This window comes from Podarcis raffonei, chromosome 2 (assembly GCF_027172205.1).
Source record: "Podarcis raffonei isolate rPodRaf1 chromosome 2, rPodRaf1.pri, whole genome shotgun sequence".
Lineage (NCBI taxonomy): Eukaryota > Metazoa > Chordata > Lepidosauria > Squamata > Lacertidae > Podarcis > Podarcis raffonei.
In genome coordinates this window covers 39,522,360-39,544,781 of record NC_070603.1, presented here as the reverse complement: position 1 = coordinate 39,544,781, position 22,422 = coordinate 39,522,360, and the positions used below count along the sequence as shown (strand labels likewise).

General features: G+C 39.3%; 2 protein-coding genes across 8 annotated transcripts in view; one reads left to right on the top strand and one right to left on the bottom strand.

The window, feature by feature from the left end:
- TBCD (tubulin folding cofactor D) overlaps positions 1-22,422 on the bottom strand; it is a 156,424-nt gene that overhangs the window by 66,040 nt on the left and 67,962 nt on the right. The window lies entirely within an intron of this gene.
- On the top strand, positions 12,366-22,345 carry ZNF750 (zinc finger protein 750). 2 transcript variants are annotated; one of them, XM_053376123.1, is made up of 3 exons: positions 12,366-12,642; positions 17,707-19,283; positions 21,441-22,345. In XM_053376123.1, exons 2-3 carry the CDS (start codon positions 17,878-17,880, stop codon positions 22,144-22,146), a joined length of 2,112 nt encoding a protein of 703 aa, XP_053232098.1. In that variant the 5' UTR covers positions 12,366-12,642; positions 17,707-17,877; the 3' UTR covers positions 22,147-22,345. The 2 variants fall into 2 exon arrangements, with proteins under 2 accessions (XP_053232098.1, XP_053232097.1); XM_053376122.1 differs by having other exon boundaries at positions 12,368-12,642; positions 21,438-22,345.

Sequence of the window (22,422 nt, the reverse complement as noted above, 5' to 3'; positions counted from 1 at the left end):
TCCTTGGGAGTGAGCCCCACTGAACTCCGTGGCCCTTCCTTGTCTGTTAACATGCAGTAGAGTGGGCTGCATGCTGTTTTTACTGATTAAATGATTCAAACAATATTTACAGTTATCTCAACACAGATAAAATTCTAATGCTACAATAACATTAAGGTTAAAGTTTGACTGAAGAACCTTTCTTCCTAGCCTATCATCTGTCTAATTTTATTGCATAAGAGGGGCTTTACTTAACTCCCTTTCTCAAGCAAAGTACATCTTGCTCCCTACTGAGATGCAGAGTTAGCATATCCTGTACTTGACCCACTTCTACACCTTCTACTGGTGTTGGCGAGACTTGGCCAAACCAAAAGGGGGGGCGTTGCAGACACCACCAATGAGCTGACTGGCAGTGCTGCAAAACTTTGCAGATAGCACTTTGCAAGAGGCTTGTGAAAATGTAAAGATCAACTGATTGTTGGTAGAAGAGCCATACAAGCAAAAAAAGTCACATGGTCTGTAAGCGGTGGGGGAGATGATGCTGAAGCCTACAATCCACATCCAGTTCCCCATTCCTGCTCTAATAGTTGCTAGACGCATGTAGTGCACAGTTTGGCCAAAGTTAAGTACTTTTGGATCTCGTTCATTTTAATGCGAGCTAAGTATCTGTTCAAATTTTCTAATCAAATCAAACTGGTAACTTCTCCTTTCCTCAAAAGCATATACTTATTATTATTTATCAGTTCAATGTGCAAAACTGCTTTAGAATGAGCCTGATCTGAAGCTGACTCAGGACAGACCAAAGAAGGCATTTTATATTGCCCATCACTGTGCTGAGCTAAGGTTCAAATCTCTCTTCTCAGCCTTCTCTGAGTGGTATCTATTTATCTACTTGCACTTTGACGTGCTTTCGAACTGCTAGGTTGGCAGGAGCGGGGACCAAGGAACGGGAGCTCACCCCGTGGCGGGGATTCGAACTGCCGACCTTCTGATCAGCAACCCCTAGGCTCTGTGGTTTAGACCACAGTGCCACCCGTGTCCCTCAAAGAGGAATTAGATAGCAATAAAGAAGAAGAAGAATGTGCCATTATTATTATCATCATCATTATTATTGCTAAAGAGGAACTAGATAGCAATAAAAAAATGTAATAACTGGCTTTCAAACCACTCCTGTATTTCATTCTAATTTTAAGGAATCGTGCACAAAAGGTTGAAATTATATAAGGGGGGTGTTTACCTTTAACACAATGAAACTAAGGACTATACAAGACAACAGCAAATACACTAAACAGCAACCCTACGGTCTTACAGTTTTTCTTTTCTTTTTCTTTTTCTTTTTTGGCGAGGCTGAGGAAGCTTCTAAATTAAACCTTTCACACAGTTCCAATGGTCCGATGCCAAAACCTACCAACCGCACAGGTTTCCCTACAAGGCTTTCTCTTGGCATCTGCCAGTCAGGTAATATAGTTCAAACATACTGCTTACTGAACAGTATGTAATTTAATCAACTGCTGTAGCCTACAGAAATAACAGCCTGCAGGGGAAATAAAAGTCACTTAACTCTTATACTTCCCCTTCTTTCTGTGGTGAACAGGTAAGGGCCGGGGAGGGCGGGGGAGAGGCATAAGCTTCAAGTATTTCTGTTTTAGGAGGTACACATTCTGATGGGGGACACGTTATGCCCCTTCTAGGATAGTTTGTCCACCCTACATACACACACAAACACACACCCTGAGACACACTCCATTGTCTCTTAGGCAGATCATGCCAACACAACACAAAACACAGAAAGTACACAACACAGGTTTGTAATGTGTTCAATTAAAATTGGGAACTTCCTCACAAAGATGTGGTATAGTGGCTCAGAGACTTCACAGTGCAATCCGACTGTACAATGTCTTCTTCCTACTAAATTCAGTGGAGCTTTCTACCAGGTAGATGGAGTTAGGATTGCAGTTTAAGACACAAACTGGAAAATCTCTGGTTGGAATCCCACCTATGCAATGATCTCAACAGACAGCCTTAGGCAAGCTGCCCTCTCGCAGTCCTCACATCTGAAATGAAGGGGTAATACCGCTGTCCTAATGACTGCAACTATGTGAAGCACTTTTGAGACTTGAAAGCACTGTATATCAAGGTTTTTTGTTTTTGTTTTATTAGCCTCTCTATCAACTTTGACACCATTAAGTCGAGCATTCATGTCTGGGAATTAATACAAATCACTGTACTCTTGCATTATTCCCTGTAGTCCTGCTTTTTTAAGGTGTTAGCTTGTAGTAACTTTAGAGATTCCTTTGCATCACATGGCTTACAAGTATGAACCAGCAAATGCCTATGGTATCACATAGTGTAGAGGAGTTCTTCATGACACATGTAATATTTTTAACATGTAACAGTGCACTCAAAAATTGATGCAAAGACAGTCCTTTTCAAGGATAAGTAATCTCCTCCAACTCTTCCGACCAGCAGGAAAGACAATAGCAGAAAATTGGAAAAGGCATAAATAGAATCAGATGCTACAGATCTGTTATTTGCATTGGTGCAGAATAATGTTTATTGTCACAGAACAGGGCTAGTACTAATTCAGTATTGGAAAAAGTCATTTTTAGCAGTGTGGAGCAGTGGTTAGAGTGTCACACTATGGCCTGGGAGACCGGGGTTCAAATCCCCACTTAGCCAGGACTGAGCGACCTTGGGGCAGTCACTGCTGCTCAGCTTAATGTACCTCACAGGGCTGTTGTGAGGATAAATGGGAAGGGTGTGCCACCTTCAGGTCCCTGGATGAAAGGTGGGGTGTAAATTTAATAATAATGATAATAATAATAATGATGATGATGATGATAATAATAATGATGTTGATAATGATAATAATAATAATAATGATGATGATGATGATAATAATAATGATAACAAGTGCCTAAGATGAAAAAATACGTCCTCTAAGGAGGACGAAGAAACTGCTTTTAAGAGGCACAAAATTACCCTACAAGGGAAAACCACATCGCAGGACCAAAAGTTGGGTATTCTCTTTTTTGTTTGGTGAAAGAAAATAAAACAACCTGACAGCACTAAAACTGTCTTGAAAAATGTAGTTTAACTTGTTCCCAAGTGTGTTGAATAAACTGGTGAAAAAAATGGATTTAACTGGTTATACAAGAACACAAAAAAGCCCCTGGAGGCAGTTTTTGAAAATCTGCTGTAAATTTTTTCTTGTGGAGATTAAACATTACTGCTACTGATATTACTGTTTACGCTGTACTTTCCACTTCAGACTTAAATAAAAACAGGGGGAAATGTTGGTTTTTCTAACAAGTGTAGAAAGAAAAGCTCTACTGATCATTACACGATTCTTCATCTTGGGAAACACAGATGAAAAGTGTCAGGCAGGAGCTACAGGGGTACCTTGGGTTAAGAACTTAATTCGTTCTGGAGGTCCGTTCTTAACCTGAAACTGTTCTTAACCTGAGGTACCACTTTAGCTAATGGGGCCTCCCACTGCCGCCATGCGATTTCTGTTCTCATCCTGAAGCAAAGTTCTTAACCCGAGGTACTATTTCTGGGTTAGCGGAGTCTGTAGCCTGAAGCGTCTGTAACCTGAGGTACCACTGTACTATGTTTTGTACTTCAAGAAAAGGTTAGGCATCTGAAGAAGCAATTCCATGTCATAATAAAGTTGTTGATTATGTAGGCCATGTATGGAACTCACCTTAAAACAATGGTGTAGTGTGACATGGTTATTTCCCCCCCATGCTCAAGCACTCTCCCCTCCCCTCTTCTCCTCCCAAATATACAAGAGTGGCAATTCAGAAGCTTTCACTTCTGCTTTTAGCAAACCATGGCTTCCAATATCATCCCAACTGGAAACTATGGTTAAATATAAAGTATGATTAGTTTAAACAAGCCTGCTTCAGAAACCATGTTTTGAAGGTGGCTTCTTTTAAACTAGCCATAATTACTGTCAGCCATAGTTTTTTTTCCTTCAGGTAACAGGACTGAAAGAGCAAAGATTCCCAGGGTTGGGAGGTGGCTAAGCTCATTTCCATTGCATTAAGCCATGGTATAGCAAAATATCCAAACATGGCCTAAGAGTTTATCAACATGTGTCACTTGCCTATATTGGTTATTGCCTATAACCAATGAAAGAAGATTTTCTCATGGTCAGGGAAGCTGGGTCATAATGGGCGAATGAACTCCAGTAACTCAACTCCGAGGATTTCACTAGGTGTACTCTGAGCAATACATTTTAAGCCTTAAGCAAATAAATCAGGAGTACCACAGAATTTCTGACACCAGGATATGGGCAGTTGACATTTCAAAGGATCAGAGGAAAATAAGGTAGGGTGAGTATTGAGGAAACTTTGGGTCTGCTGTTAGGATAACCCAGAACACATTCAGCAGCTAAGCAAGGTATGCTGGCTCTGACAATTAAGCTGCTTTGGAGGCCTGGCTCTCACATATCATGACATACAGTGCAAGTTTTATTCACTAGTCCATTCTGTTGTTGCCCACTAAGAAGAATGTCTGCCTTTATCTAAGACACTGTCAAAACGTGTGTGTGCGCACACACACACACACACACAATTTTGTGCTGGAACGATGGACAGAAGTATAATTTGAGATATATTATGTACATGAATATACATGCCCAGGCTTGTGTAGTAAAAATGTGTTGGTTCTTCTCTTTTCTTTTTTGGCTATTTCTTTTTAGCATATTTAGCTAATATGCTATTAGCTATTTTGAACTTGGCAATGTATCCAGACCAAAAAATGATCTTAACCCAGGATAAGCCTCTCTGTGATATCCTCTCAAAATAATGTTATACTCAAATCAACTGTTCAAACATTTTCACAGTTCATTTCAAAATAATTCACACTCCTATTATCAAAATTGAAAAAGTACCATTAACTTTTTATGTGGTGGTAAAGATATACATAACCAATTTGACATAACCAAAAACATTATCATAAACACAAGTTTTCAAATTAAAAGAATTGCTATGTGATTAGCAGGTTGCATATATTGTACATGGAAAACTAACAGAATCCAGATTCACTTGTTGAGTTACAGCATTCTTTTTTAAAATACAGTCACCTGTACGTGTAGCCTAGAGGTGTTAATGAGCATCTGTTCTATCCCACCATCCTTAACTTAACAACATTAACTACAGGTTGCAACAGGACGCTCTGCTTTGAATCCCATGAAACACAGAAACAACTTCTGCCTTCCCATCACTATAGAGTTCAGAAACCTTTTTAATGTAATGAGAAAAGCATCCTTTCCTTGTGTTCTTTAACTCAGTTTCTGAACAACCGTCAACCACGAGCGTTTTCTAAATAAAGCTACGAAAGGAAAAGGAAAATCAAAAATCCCCAACGAATTTCTAGAACGTTGAGGTGCTAGCCAAAGGATTTAATTGAATACCGCCCATAGTATTCCATTTAGCCAAGTCCTTTCTCCTGCAAGCAACATTTAAATGTGTTTCCTTGTGCTAAATAAGTTCTGTGAATCTGCCAAAAAGTGTGTTTTTTTGTTTTATTTAAAAGAGAGATTGTCTAATCAGATATGACATTCTTGATTCAGATCCTGTACAATACAATCTCTTCCAAGTTTGCTCTATGACCCCTAGCATCTAGGAAGGCTGTTTTTCTAGAGGGCATAATGTTCTGCCTTTTTATGCATGTGCAGGGGACCATAAGTTAATTTATCTCCTCAGCAGCAACAAGTGACTCCCTTCAAGCAAAAGCCCTGGCCATGGAAGAGAACTACTCTCCTTTTCTGCAGGCAGAATGTGGAGGAAACAAAAGGAGGCTCTCCCTTCCTTTTATACAAAAACCCATCCCAGTGATATTGCCTTCTGCAGAAGCTTCCCAGGAATGGGAAGAAACCAGCCATCCTTTCAAGACAATTCAAGCCAAGCCAAAATTTGGGAACCCCTATGCTTGCATGCTGAACCTGGGACAAACTTTACACAATGTGCAACGGAAAGAAAAGGAGCAAGGGAAAGATTCCCAAATCATAGCTATTTCATTAAAGGCCATGTTGGCTAATTCACAGAAGTGGTAAGAGAGAAAAAAGGTTGTATGAGCAAAATGTCCTTCCACATGCCCTGTTTACTGAACAAAAAAGTTGTATGTATATTTATCCTAATGAAGTGGCAGAAATGCACACCCACGGGGAACATACAACTCCTTTCACCGCTTCCATGGAATATAGAAACCAATGTAAGGAATTAGCAGGAATTGGGAGCAGGACATATACATAAATAGGTAGTGTGGTGTATCAATGCTTACTGATCAGTACAAGTGGAATAAATTAAGTTTGGAAGCAAAGAATCCTCACCAACACAACTGTAACTTGGTTAGTTTTGTCTGCTGATCATTAGCTGTGCAAGTCAAATAGTCTTAGACCACTGGTCATGCTGGCTAAGCTGTAGTCCAACAACATCTGGTTATCGCCTGCCCTATGGTTCTTTCATCTCAGTCTGCTTTCTTTTTCTATATGTTCAATATTCATTTTGCCTATTCTTTGCCAACCTGACAACAAGAGAAGTGGGGGCCATCTCTAGCATCATGCTTGAGAGACACAGCATCTCTTAACACTCCATCTCAAAGTTTCATGGCTAAGAAATTCAGTGATCCTATCCAGTGTCCTTACAGCATAAAGCACCCTGCTAACTAATGTTAAATAGGAAAAGCACTAACAGACCAACATACTGAGTCTCAAATCAGCCAGCAGCAAGCCCCAGCTACAAGTGATCCACAGCTTAATTCTTATGTTCCATAGAAACATTCCATCAGAAAATTTAAGATGACTCAAGATGTAAATATTTTTTTATTTTCCCCCAATAGAAAACCTTTGTACTACCTAGAAACTAAGGGTATTATCTAGCCAACTTGCTCTGACTTGTAACATGCCACCAATTTTGGAGATTAGAAGTCATTAGGAAGGACAAAAGAGTGTCTCAAAAGGTGTTAAATGTAAGTCAGCAATTATGCAAACAGGACTGAGAGAGGACACTTGAAAAGAGATTGTGTAATTTTTTTTTGCAAGTTTAGGGGTACAGCTAGTTCTTAAACTGGTTTCTGCTATTATCTAAGGTAATATGCTGTATAAAATGGATCTCCTGAAGGTGTAAGAAAGTACCATCAAGACAAGATTATATATGTGAACAGACAACAAGCTAAAATATGGCTACATTCTTCTAAAGAAGTCCCATGCCTGTGATAATGTTATTTCCTTCTGTAAAACTGAACTTCCAATATATTTCACATGTCTCCAGAATTTATACTAATGAAAATACTCTTTCTCTGAGAGGATGCAGTTTCTCAGACACATCTGAGAAGAACAGAGACTACCAAAACATTTTGAATGCTTTTTCTCAAAGCACACTGAATCTCAGAAGCTAAAGTTTGTTTTAAGTGATACAGGTCCTTAGCTACATAGTGGAACCTGTGTACTTTTAAGCATAGCAGCTTTGATTAAAAAGAAGAAGAAAGACAGACACCACTTTTCCTAATGACACTCCAAATATGCTGGCATTAATTCATCCCAAGTGCCGCACTGTTAGGAGAATAACAATGATAACAATCAGCGTTGCATCAAGCCTGGAATTATATCGCCTCCAATATGACTATTGCGTTCATCTTCTTTTAATGGGTGTCACCTATCAGGTGACTGGTCTACATGCTTATAATAATTATACAACACTAGATGAAAGGACAATAAATTCACTCCAGCAGTGGAAAAACAGCTGCCGGTATCAATTTGACCAGGACCAGTTATATTCATTAGTGAAGAAAACAAGAAGCATCCTGTCTCCAAGGCTCTACTCCCTGAACTTGCATATCCAGGTATTTTGCTCTATTGCCTCCAGTTTAATACAATGCCTGCTGCACCTGCACATTCTGCTCTACTTCAGCTACAGCCCAGTTGAGCAGGTCTGCCTAGCAGCTACCACTTCCAGGGAGTGGCTGGCTTTTAATAAGCTCTTTGCTGCACTAGGATCATGCCCAGAGGCCAACATCGCTACCCTGGCTTCCCTCGGATTCAACAGCACAAGAAACAAAGAAAACTAAGACAAACTTACAGAGTATACAGCAAGGGTTGTCAAGCCTCATCAGGTCCTTTGGGGTCCCAAGCACAAGTCACACCTGCCCAATCATATCCCTCCCCCCGCCAACAAAATACTGAACCATCTTCAGGTCAAGAACAAGACAGGGCAAAGGTTGACCTACTATTGTCAACTACTGATTTTCTAAGCATCAGTCCCTTCTCCAGGCCATTTAAAATTAACAGCAAGGAGTTATTGAGTGAAGAATATTCAATGTGCCAACATGTGGAGTCAAAAGGGGAGAGGGGAGAATGGGGGGGGGGTGTCCTTAGTCAATGGAAAAGGACAAATGGATAATAGGATTAATGAAGCTGACAGGATGAGGCAAGCAACCCTTTTTTACATGCAAGAGGATTTTAGAGGATTTTTTATATATATATGGGAGGGGGATTATGAGCATGGGCTCTGGATGGGATGATCGTGCAAGATTTTGTGGGCTTGATAGCACAGGCAGTGACCATTTCGTGCAGGGGCTCTGTTCCCAGCCCCACGTGCATCGGCGGAGCACGTATAAGCAAACCCCCCACCCCTGTTCTGCCTTCTTCTGGATCCAAAAGCACCTGTGCATTGGTGACTGCATGTCAACTGGACACACCTAAAATAATCATCACCTGTATATCAACAGTATATCCACCTTAAAAACTCTGGGGACTCTCAGTTGCCAGTCTGCTGTGAAAACACCTTAGAAGATATTTATATCATGTAGAAAGTAGATGCTAGAATGTATTGTTAAAAACAACAACTGATCATATGCATAACAAGAAGGGAAATGACAATACAGTGGGGAGGAATTCACTCAGCAGAATGCCCTCTTAACACAAACATGTCTGCTTACTTGATGGAACAAACAATCTGCCCTCTCCTTCCTCCCATGCTGTTCTGGGGGTTCTCTCAACCCTCCCCCACAGCCAATGGGGCACATGAGAAGGGAGAAAGCACAGCTACACTAGAGGAAGTCCTTGCATGGGTTTCTGCTGGTGGGGCTTATTAGTTAAATCCCACCCTATATTATATGGGGATGTTCACAAGCCTACACTGTGTAAGGCACAGCAGGGGATCTCAAACAAGGGCCTTCAGCAGCTTACCTTCTGCACCTCCAGCACTTTGGGTCCTTAACAAGCCACACAGACAAGACCTTAAGGAAAAGGCAGACCTCTAGGCTGTCATTCCAATCTGAAAAGAAGTAGCAGACCTCCTAGCCTACTGTCATCTGACTCTACGAGTAAATCAGCAGGCTAGGTCAGCCCATTAGTCCATCCATCTTCTCTTTGAGCACAAGGATTCTACTTATTCTCCTGCTCCCTCAGATCATGATCACCATCAAGCCCTCTACTGCTTCCTTCAAACTAAATCTTCTGCCTGGCTCTTACTCTGCACTTGCCTATGACTGGTGAGCTTGACATCGATACCAGGAAAGGTCCTAGAACAGAAAATTAAACAGTTGGTCTATGAACACTTAGAAAAGGATGCTGTGATTGCTAAGACCCTGCAGAAGTCTAGTGTCTATTCTGCCTTGGTCAGACCCAACCTGGTGTACTGTGCCCAGTTCTGGACACCACAATTTAAGAAGGATATTGACAAGCTGGAACGTGTGCAAAGGGGGACAACCAAGATGATCAAGGGTCTGGAAACCAAGCATTATGAGGAATAGTTGAGAGTTTGGTATGTTGCCCTGGAAAAGGGGAGACTGAGAGGAGGTATGATAGTCATCTTCAAATATCTAAAGGGCTATCACATGGAAGATGGAGCAAGCTTGTATTCTTCTGCTCCGGAGGGTAGGACCTGAACCAATGCCTTCAAGTTACAAGAAAGGAGATTCCAACTACACACAAGGAATAATTTCCTGACAGTAACAGCTGTTCAATAGTGGGACAGACTTCCATGAGAGGTAGTGGGTTCTGCTTCCTTGGATGTTTTAAAGTAATAATAATAATAATAATAATTTATTTATACCCCGCCAATCTGGCTGGCCAGCTGCCATGTATAATTTAACTGAGATTCCTGCATTGCAGGGGGTTGGACTAGATGACCCCTGGGGTCGCTTACAACTCTACAATTCTATAACTCTATGAACCCTGAACATTTGATCTGGTGTCTGACCTCCGGTTGATGTTTTGGCCATGTGCATTATCCTTCTGATCCTTAACACCCTGTAATTCCTGTGTATGATTGGTTCTTCCATTGTGACAAAGAAACTTAATTTTAGCTTTCAGTGGCAACCTTCTCAGAGACCTGTGATGATGCACCTTTTTACTTGTAAAGGAGAGAAATTAAGGAACCGAGGGAGATCTCATATGGAACAAACGCAGCTTCCCCTCTTCTTGACAGTTCTAGTGTGGGATGGACAAATACAAAATTGTATATTGGACATTAACTTCAGCTTCATAAGAATTTCACTCATCCTTTAAAAACCCATACACATACTACTTATGGCTCCAATGCTAAATTTTAAAAAGCATGTGCAAAACATCTGTCAAAATAAGAGAAGCCAGTGAGCTGGAACTGGCATATCTGAATGCTGCACAGAATGCAAAATTCATAAATGTACTCATAATGTACAATTCATCTTGAGTTGTTTTTAAAGTAGAGGGCACATTTTGCCTTAGTGTCCACTGTGATAGACCACAAGGAATTAAGTTGACGCTTCCGTTTCCAGTCCCATAACTAGTGCCGCAAGAAAATTTACACAAAAACTTAATGAAAGTCTGTGCTTCTGTTGGCTGTGAATCAGTACCCTCTCTACTTGCCTCTTGACCGCCCTGCACGTAACTAGTTGAGACAGAATATAGATGCACATCCTACAGATGGATGGCAACTGCATCCTGCTTCAAGTGTTGTCCACCCACATTTCATTACTTTCAACAGGATGGGAAATTTGATGGGCTTCCAAGTGCACATCTCCATCCTGTCACAGCTAATCGCCTATGCACTAAACAGAGGCCAGGTAGCATTGGCTCATTTGTTTCAGTAACCAAAATGCACTCACTCTCTCTCTCTGTCTCTCTCTCACACCCCTTACAAACACTGCTGTAGGCAGCACCTTTCATGTGTATGGAGAGGGAGATTTTGCCAAAAAAAAAATAATACTAAACAACACAGGGTTTTATATATAATTAACAAACACTTTCAAATTATGCAATTTGAAACAAACAATTTTCAGATTATACATTGTGCATGGTTAGCAAAATAGATTGTGCCTTCACTTTGGGTATAGACTGATCTAAAAACCATATAAAATAAAATAAAAACCCTTAGACTTACTCATTCACAGCTATAGCTTTGTAATTTAGTACTTACTTAGTCAGCTAACCATGTTATAACTGTATACAAGCCACAAAGCACACTACCAATTCTACAAGCACACTACCAATTCTACAAGCACATTACCAATTCTACAAACACATTACCAATTCTACAATTCTACACTGACTGTACGACAGGGCTCTCTCATTTTACTTACAATGGTACTGGATCTTAGAAGGTTAAGAGAGTCTTTCAGGTAGCCTCCATAATGCTGCCCTGTACAACAGTGTTGCTTGTGGCTCTATCCCAGTGTTAAAAAGGCAACTAGGATAGCCCAGAGCCCACAAACGGGGGAAGAGAAGAGTCAATGACAGGGAGAAACAGCATGACTGAATGGGGCAGAGTAAGGAAGCCCAATCTGCAGCCAATTATTATTATTATTATTATTATTATTATTATTATTATTATTATTTACAATGGTGTATTGACACCCCCCTTCTCTCACATGTGGTGGAGAGTTATCAAACAATAATAGTACAATCACCATGCAGTGTGTTCAGTGGCTGGGAAGTTGAACTACTGAACAGAGAAACTAAGCAAATATTCAGTTTCCTACAGAGGTGACTCCTTTCCATTACAATGCAATTGGCTGCCGATTCCTGGCAAGCTTTGGCAGGTTTCTACAGCAAGTAGGCTTTGAGTTAGTTCTGTCTCGCCGTTCCCAGGCAGAAGTTATCATGAGGACAACTGCGGGGGGGGGGGGGGAGGAGGAGGAATCTTGCAGCATTCAAGTATTCTCACAAATCCACCACACACACACAAAACCAAACCAAGAAACGTCCCGTGCAGCAGCCTACAATTTCTACTACTGTTTTATAACCTTTTAAAGCCTTCGTGACGATCTGCTTCTCACTCAGAAATGGTTTAAAAGATCTTAAACTGAGAAACGTGTCTGTACCGTGTTCCGTTCCCCTTGACAGGAGATTATTAACTCAGTGGGAGAAACAAAAACTTGCTTGTTAGAGGGCACAAACATGACAAGAGTGCTGCTGCTCGATAGCTGAGATGCTGAGGTAACATCAAATGAAAGAGTAGATGGAAACACATGAACTGTAGCTTCAGGCTGAAGTAATATCAGGTGCATCTCTACACCCGCAGGGCTCGACTCCTACACTTTTAAGTCCCTCCCATTGAAACAGCCTCCTTCAGTTTCACTTAATCAAGCAGCAAACAGGTACTTCTCTCTCAACACTGACAGCAACAGTTTAACAACTCGGAACATCTTGGACTTCGGTTCCCAAACTCACAGGTGAGTGGACTTTAAAACCAGCAACCAAAAAAACAAGAGATTTAAAAGGAAAAGCCATCAACTAACTGAAGGAATGTTTAGCTAAGTTGTTAGCCTGTGCTTGTGTTTTACTGTCCTCTCAAGAAAGGCAACTCCTCTATGAGCAGGTGCATTTCTTCAGAAAGTTTAAATTTAAAAGCAAAAAAATACTATTTTACTCTCTACCTGAAAAGAATCTTGTTTTTTGTACTACTATGGCAGTCTTGAGGTTGAAAGCTTGATTAAGAAACCATGCTTTATTTTCTTTTTCTTTTTTTTACAGAAATAAAGTGATATATTATTAGTGTACAATGCTTTATTTTCAAGTTAAAAGTACGTATTTTAGGTTCCTTGCTTAACTTATTATGTTCAGCTTATTATGTTGTGTTCTACTGGAGTATTTACTTCTAATAAATAAAAAGGGAGGGGGACTATTTCCAAGGTTTCTAACTTTTACTCAGATAGAATTCAACTGCTACATTTGTCCTAGTTCAGTCTTCAGTTAATGGAAATACTTATTTTATATACAGAGGTGGACCAAAGAGGGGGGAGACACAGTTTGAGAATGAATTTACACTTGTCTATTAGACATTCAAAAAATGATTAAGGGCTTATTCTTATTAGCTCAAAATGGTTTTAAGCTATTTTTTAAAAAAATATTTTTAATATTGGGACCAGATGTTAGCTACACAGATATATCTGAATCTTAATGACTTTTCCTCACAGTCCATCTTGACCTCTATAGCATGTCTCTCCTTTTGTTGTCTTCTATCATGCACAAATTGATATTTTTTGTAAGAGTAGTTATTTTAGTTTTAAAGATTAAAAGCCCAGAAGGGAAGAGCAGTCAACCACTGTAAAATCTAAAGTGAAATAAAACTCAGAAGTCTTGTTCTTGCAAAAGGCTGGATAGGTGACAATGGCGTGATCTTGAGTTATGCAATAATGCCACATCACAATATTTTAATCACAGCATGCCCTTCAAAATGCTCCACCCCAGTGAGGACTCGTCAGCCAGATCAATATCACCAAAAAGAATGCTGCAACAGCAGCCAAGCGTGTGTGTATTAATGTTCTTCAAAAATGGTTGCGCAGCCATTCATAGCATTGAACTATTAAGCAAGATAATTACACCATTGTCTGCAATAAAAAAAAATCGGAGCTGTCCCTTTGTATTTTTTAAAAAGTAAGCTACTACACAGAAGGATAAAGCAACAATTACATTTATTCACTGAAAAATATTCCTCATTTTATGTGACCTGTAATAGCCATATGTTGCCGGTTTTGCATCTTTAAAGAAACAAAAAAGAATTTACAGACAAATGAAACTGCGTACGTTTTTCTGGTGGTATTGATCTTTGCTGCAATTGCTGGGTTCAGTGATAATAGTAAAGGACAGCCTAGCTTAGCACAATATAAAAGAAACTGCAACCAGGAGGGTATGAGTAGAGCGCAGGAAATATCTTTTTACACCTGTCCAAAAGCCACCAAGTGGCATTTTGCAGTGCACAGTGATTTGCCTTGCAAAAACAACTGCAGTTTGCTTCAAAAACCTCCCCACAAAATTCTAATAAACTTCCCTATGTCCAATTAAATGTGTACAGTAATAGGAATGCTTATTGCTGCAATTCTAAACATAATGTAAATAAATCCTAACCATCTAAGTAAACAAAGTTACCGTATTTTTTGCTCTATAAGACTCACTTTTTCCCTCCTAAAAAGTAAGGGGAAATGTGTGTGCGTCTTATGGAGCGAATGCAGGCTGCGCAGCTATCCCAGAAGCCAGAACAGCAAGAGGGATTGCTGCTTTCACTGCACAGCGATCCTTCTTGCTGTTCTGGCTTCTGAGATTCAGAATATTTTTTTTCTTGTTTTCCTCCTCCAAAAACAGTCTTGTGGTCTGGCGCGTCTTATAGAGCGAAAAATACGGTACTTTGTATCCAGTGTTTCCCATTACCACTTGGAACAACCAATGAAGCCGATACTTCCAGAAATAAGTTTGGTTACTGAATTTTCTGAGTGGAATGATATACCTCAATCTAGTCTGGGAAACTCAGATATAAGGGAGCATACTTTTCCTCTAAAAACAACTTTTCCTGCAAATAAAAATAAAAATCCAGGATTGCTTTTAATGCACTTTAGCAAACATATATAGTTCCATACTGCTTTCTGCTTCTCACGGAGAGATCATACAGTGCAAATGTTAATTTATTAAAATGTGAATCTACCTCCATAAAATAATATAGCATTCTGCACACTAGGAAAATGAATAAATATATTTATCTAGCAATATCAATATTGTGCTTATATAACATATTTGTATAATTCAAACAGTCAAAGTCCATTAATTTGGTAATCCTGGGGAATAGTTTGTTGTGACAACAGTAACTTAAAGCATTATTTGCTCTGGGACTTACAAGCTAGCACAAAGGTATAACTGGTACAAACTGAACTCACAAAGTCTGTTACAATTCTTCCGTCTTTGGTTCTACGCCATTACTCAAAATTCAACCTGCACTCTCCAAAAACTGGTTTGTTTGTTGTTGCTGAATCTCATTTCATAATAAGTAATGTGTTGATTTTCTAACAATACTATCTAAATAAAACTGTGCATGTATAGAAACAAAATAACTCTATGACACACTTATTTGAATTTAGAATTTTCCCAAACTGTGATTCTATTTTGTTTGTATTTCTATGGGTGGGGTCCAATGTTTTTCTACCAGCAGCCACTCACACACTAAATGGCTGTTTCTGAAACAGATGGAATTTAAGTTTGTTGGACCTGCTGATAAACAGATAAAAATCCCTCTTGAGCATCCTTTAAGTAGTCCTTTGGATCCCAGACTCCGTCAGAAATCACTAAAATTTGTCCCTTAGTGCTTTACAAAGACTAAATGGTGTGCTTTTTTAAATAATCTAAACCAATGATAAATCTATGCACTATTAGTTGAATAATATAATAAAAATACAAAGATAATAAATAATCTAAAATGCTATATATCTCTTATTATTTTAAACGAAAACTCAACTGCTTATATAATTACCTACTGAAGAGTCATGTCACACCTTCATGGCATGAGCTTTTTATCAGATATATGAAGCTGCCTTCTATGTAAATCTAATGAGATGAAAGACGAAAGCTCAAACTGTAATAAATTTGTTTATTTTGACATGCTATTGGTCTCTTGTTTTTATCATTACTTACAGTCCCCTCATTTGAATATTTTCCCATTAATTCATTTAATGCTTTAATTTAATTTCTAATTCAAACAGCAATGGAAGCAAGGTTTGTTTTTTAAAAAAATAAATAAAAATAAAAAGCCATCAGACTTCCCTATTAAACTAACAAGTGGTATTAGTGTAGTTTCGAGTAACTCAAGATACTGTATGTGGTTTTGCAACAGTCATCATTTTGATAATGGTGCTTACAGTTCATGATGAAATCATCACTTTTTAGATCTTTGCCATAACACATCCTATAAAATCATGAGAACATGACTCTGAGAGATTCTCACGCCTTCAGAATCAGCGAACATAATGGAACAAGTCAATACAAGCCCGTCTGACTTATCTGCCGAGAAAATCACCAGCCTGTATTAAAAGTATCCACTTGTTTCGGTTTCTAAGGGAAAGCAAGTTGATCGTGCCCCTATAAATCAGTGGATGCTTGACTCAGATTTATACCTGGCCATAAGGGAGCCACACACACACATACTTATAAGTAGCTGTGCAGCAAAGAATGCAAGGTCATTTCAACAGCAACACACTCAAACTTTAGAAGAAGAGATTTGGGAGAGTGCGCTCTTCTAAGCATTCAGAATTTGGCTTGTTGTAGTGTGCTGAAAGTTACTCACACTAGTTAGTACTTAAATATTTGTTTAGGCTGCTTAAAAGCTTGTTTGCTCTATAGCAGAGCTAGGTCAGCTCTCCAGGATGGAGTCAATCCTACTCCACCCTACTTCTCCCCATCAAGGAATCTCTTCCTCTTTCCCCAACAGGCTGGACTGGATTGCACTCAAGCTTCTACTGTTACCAAGCACCGCCCTCCCTCCTCGTCTCCTCCACCTACAGTTCTCTCTCTCACTTTGCTTTCATCTTTCCCTGTCACATCCTAAGTGGATGTTCCACCACTGCTGTTTGAATGCGTTCTCTCTAATTAATCCAACAGGAATTTCAGGTAGTAGGCACCCCTGAACTTCAGGCTAGTTAATTAGAGCTCTACCTACAGACATGTGTGCTTTCCCTGAGGATAATCATGTTTGCAAAGGCATCTAAGAGTCTTCTACATTAGCTTCACTTTTCTCATGCTTGTAATTCATGAATTTAGGTGAGCAATGAGACTGTCAAGTTTGCTGAGGGTGCCATGTTATTCAGGATGGTGAAATCTAAAGCAGATGGTGAATAACTCTCCATCGTGGGTGAATGGGCAACAAAATGGCAAATGAAATTCAATGTGAGTGCAAAGTAATGCACACTAGGGCAAGAGTCCTAGATTCACCCATAAACCGATGTGGTCTTAATTGGTTATGACTAACCCCCCCCCAAAAAAAAAACACCTGGTATTTAGGTGGACAACTCACTGAAAATTGTTAACTCAATAAGCAGTAATAGAGGGGGAAAATGAATTCTAAATGTTAGGATAAGGAATTGAAATTACAACATTGGTAGTCTAATTCTTTGAAATATAATTTATTTCACACAGTGCATAGCTGGTTTATGGAATTCACTGCCACAGGGTGAAGTAATGGCTTCTAACTTAGGTGGGTTTACAAATTTGTAGAGGACAGGTCAAATAATGACTCTTAGATGACAGCTCATGAGACCTTCATGTTCACAAGACAGTAAACCTAAAAATATCAGATGCCAGAGACATGAAACAGAAAATAGTTCTCAGCATCATGCCCTGCTCATAGGCTTCCAAGTTGGAAATTGACTTTTTTGTTTGAACCAGAAGGTTTTTCACAATGTGCATTTGAATATAGCATTTGACATATGTATTTGTTTCAGTTCTCAAATTCTAATATTACAATTTCTGTTTTCCAGTTTCCTGTTGCGTGCTGTTTTGTTCTCATGTCTCCAGAAGAAATGGCTTCAAATAATTATTTTTGAGAGTCTCCTCAAAGTTAGGAGTAAATCTGGAAAACTTAAGATATCAACCACATTTTATAAATTAGGGCAAGGAAAACAAAAAAGTCTAATCATTGAAACAGAAAGATGAGCCTTCTCAAAGAACGTAAGCCAAAAAAACCTCATTATATCCCAAGGCCTCCAGGAAAACCATTCAAGTACAAGTGTTTTCAATGCCCTTTCACCTGCAATGAGAAATCACATCTTTTCAACCACATGAAGTATGGGCTCTGCAAAAACTCCATTACTTTAGTGTCTGAGCAGGATCGGGTTATCAAGTGTCCAAAGTCAAATTCCTTGGAGCCTAAGCAGATCAATCAGGCGGAACCTGGAGCGAAACCAGCCTCCTCTAAACCCCTCTCAAATCTTGAATCTAAACCTCAATGTGCTTTCCCCAAAGATGATGCCAAGGAAAACATGGAGGTTCAAAACCAAGCAACAGGTAAATTAGTAAATGGACAAACACCATCAATTCAGAAGGAATTAACTCTTGTTGGTCGTGAAGAAGAAAATACAGCTAACACACAGCCTGGTCTTGAAGGCATTGTAAGACCTTCTGCCTTTGTCCCAGTAGGAGAGCATCGTCACAGTAAAGACAGCATTGAGCTATCTCAGTTGGTGTCTCTTTCTGATTCAAACAAAGGCCCTTCAATCCACACAAAGTCAGCATTTCATGCTCCAAACAACCCATGGAAAACAGCGTCCACACTTATTGCACCAGAATTTACTCATAAAATTCCACCTACAAAAGGTTTCCCTTCCATTCCACCTTATATGCAGCCCATAATTCCCGAGTATTCACCTTCATTGTATGAGCATGGATTGGCCATTTATGCACCTTACTTTCTTCCTGGAAACTCCCATGAGTGTGAAAGTTCAGTGCTCTCTGTCTACAGCTCTCAAGATCAGAGACATTTTCTTCCTCACCCTGGACCACTTCCTAAACCAATAAATCCAGCAGCTTATGAACACTACCGTTTATTCCAGCAGTATCATCCTAATCCCCCAGTACCATACGGACTTTGTAGACCAACAGAATCAGCATTTTACAGGCTACCACACATTACAGGTCTTAACAGAGACTCTAGTTCTCATTTAATGGAAGAAACAACCTTGCTATATCCAGCTTCTTCAAGCCCTGCCAGGTTACAGTCACTGAATTCTCACAAAAAAACAGATGATTTGGAAAAAGAAAGCCCTATGCTACATGCCAAAAGTCATTCCAAAGAGGAGCAAAATGAGAGAGAGAGTGCAAAAATGAGCCCCCGTGCTGGAAGTGCAGCAACAGGGTCCCCAGGCAGACCCAGCCCAACAAACTTCACTCAGACGAGTCAAGGTTGTGAAGGCCTATTTGACCTTTCTAGCAGATATTCATCTATAAACAAGTACAATCAAACTGAAGAAAACGGCACGGCGTTCAGACCTGTGAGGAAAAGTACGGATGAATCCACTCAGCCTCTTACAAAGGAGGATAGAGGAAACACACCCAGGAGGTACATATATAAAGTTATATATATATATATAAAGATATTTCTAATCTGTGTGGGGTTTCTTCAAAACACTAAAGAGAGAGAGAGCAAACATGCCCTTAGGTTACATCACACAAGGACTCCCAGGACAGTTTTTATTACATGTCAAACTTGTAAACCCAAGGCAGGTAGGACATATGCAAGTGGCAAGCAGTACAAGCCTAGCCATGTCTACTCAGAAGTAAGTCCTATCAAATTGAATGAGACTTATGTTTAGCCCCACTACCTGCAAGTAAATATAACTGAATTCAGTAAGGCTTACTTCTGAGTAAACTTTGTTAGGATTGCCTTATCAGTTTAGAGTAGGTTGTGAGAAACATTTGGCCCTCCAGATGTTGCTGAACTACAATTCCATTCAGTCCCAGCAAATATGGCCAACAGCCAGAGGTGATGGGTTCAGCAACATCTGGGGCGGGCATAGGTTCCCTACAGCTGGGTTTTTTTAAAAAATATGGAAGTGGACAAAGGGTGGATGAAATATGCTTGGAGATGGTGTAATTATAGTGGTTATTCAGAATTATAGTAAAATGATATTTGCTCTATTAATTTTTATACTGATCATTGTTGCGTTTAACATCTCTGCTGTTTTTCCTATTTGAATCTGAATGTTGCTATTCACAACCTAATGTTATGCACTTTTACTCAGAACAAAGTTCCACTGAACTAAACGGGGCTTGTTCCTGAGTAAAGAATGCATAGTATAGCCTTAGATTATTGTTTTTCAGGTAGAGGCAGACATTCACCTATTGAATATGATTTTTTTAAAAAAGATTAAAATTCTGTAATAAAAATGGAGACCTATTAAAATGATAAAATACCAACCAGGAAGAAACCAAGACAGTAGCACAACGTAACCCATGTCAAAGCAACATACCAGGCAGAAAAAAATAAAGCCATAGGCATGGCAAATGTAACTCTTCTTATTGTTGAAGAGGACTGAGCTAATCTCCTGAGGGAATTGAGTTCAAGAGCTACAACAGCAAAGGCCTACTTATGTCCCTAACACCTGCATTCATGACAGTGGTGGGATATAGAGGAAGACCTCTGCTGATGATCTCAGTGGGAAGGCCATTTAATATGAAATAAGCATATTTGCTTTCCCATGCAACAAGACTGAAGGATAAGGTGAGCTCTCTCTCTCATTGTTTTCCCAATCTTTAAAGAAGGATAGAAGGTAATGGTCTCCTGATATGGTACAACATAGTGAACTGCCAATTTTGCCCACTTTACTCTTCTCTGTTTGCACACACGAGGATCAAATCATGATTCGCACCATCGTATTATACTCAAACCATGGGTTATGGTTTGTTTCACTTCAATAAATCATAACCAGAAAGCCCAAGAACAAACCTTGGCTACAGATCATAGTCTCTTTGGACAGAACAAACCAAAATCCCTGGTCCAAATGTAACACTAAGCCAGGAGTCATTGTCTGTTTCTCCTGTGCACTAACAGAGAGAAGCAAAGTGGATGAGATTGACATATACACAGTCAATCATTAACTATGGTTTACAATGATGTGCAGACTGGACCACTGCAGCGACCTGCCAGCTTTCCAATAAACACTAAGATTTATTATTTTATTTTACTTTTGAATTTATATCCAGACTAGGTCTCCGAGGCAGAGAAGTGTAACAAACTTGATCTTATAAGTCCTGTGATTGATCAGCCTGGGACCATTTTCATTACAGAAGGATGGTCAAATGGGTTAATGTCACTCTTAAACAGCTGTTTGTACTGCAATATAAAATACCTGTAGAGCATACAATTTATTGTGTCCTGCTCTCATAGACCTCAAACATTGTTGATATTTCCTTCTCAATATGTTCCAGGAGAATAGGTTGGCTGCAACAAATTATTTTAATTTATCGCAGTAAAAATATAAAAATTGCTCATCTCTATAGAGATTTAAAACTAGGTTTCTTACATGCAAACCAAACATTACTCACTGTAACAAATTTACTCCATAGCACAATTTATTCTGTTACCTTTTAAATCAATTCATTGCATTGCTTTTACTGCCACAGTATGTAAATCAAAATATCATACTAGTCCTACATCGGATTTTAATTACATAATGGAATTTTTCAATGATTTTTCTTTTCTTTTCTTCCCCAGTAGTGATGTCACTAATGAAAATGAAAATATACAGCATGAAAGTAATGAGAACGATGACCCTCTGTCCAATTCTGATGACGACACAGGGATAGTACCACTTAATCTTTCCAAGAAGCCAGATGCAAATGTTGTTAATGAACATATGTACAAAAACGCTCTCCATGTGGAAAACCAAAACTTTATGGAACTTCAGGAAATGCCTCTGAATCTCTCCGTAAAAGACAACTGCAACATAAAACAACCCCTCCAGAGGTCATCATATGAAGCTGAAGACAGTGGACCTCAAAAAACTGAAAATGGACATTTGGAAGCTGAGGACTGCAGCCCTAAGGATCATATGGAGAAAGGTTCTTGTGATAAGGTCCCTACCGTGATGCAGAGGAAAGAAGTTCAGGAAGTTAGGACAATTGACCATTGTGATGAGCAGAAACAAACTGCAGCTGTTGCTCTTTGTCAGTTAGCTGCCTATAGTCCTAGTAAAGTCCAAATAGAGACTGCACAGAAAAGTAATCAGGACAGCAATTCTCAGTATACAGATTCAGCTCCTGAACCATCAGATACTCAGGACGGTCACAGTAGTCAAAAAGGAAAAGGACAAAAAAGGACCAATCAAAGACAAGTGGCAAAACTGCAACAAGGAACAAAGCGAGTACAAACAAATGACTGCAGTAGAGTATTTACTCTGAGAAAAAGAACCAGAGTATCGTAATACTTCACGTTTAATCCACTACCAACTACATACAAGAGCAGTTGACAAGCACGCTGTCCACCAGGAAGCAAAGACAAGTTTTCAGTAACAATTCCTACTTTTCCAATCAGGCAGACTCATTTGATCAATATAGGTTGAAACATGTAAATATAAACTGTTCTTAATTTTGTATTTATGTTTTAAAGCATCCTGAATATTTTCTGACTGTATCCTGATTTTTTGAGTGAACATTTAAAAGTAAACTGAAGCTAATGATATGTTTCTAAAATGCACTAT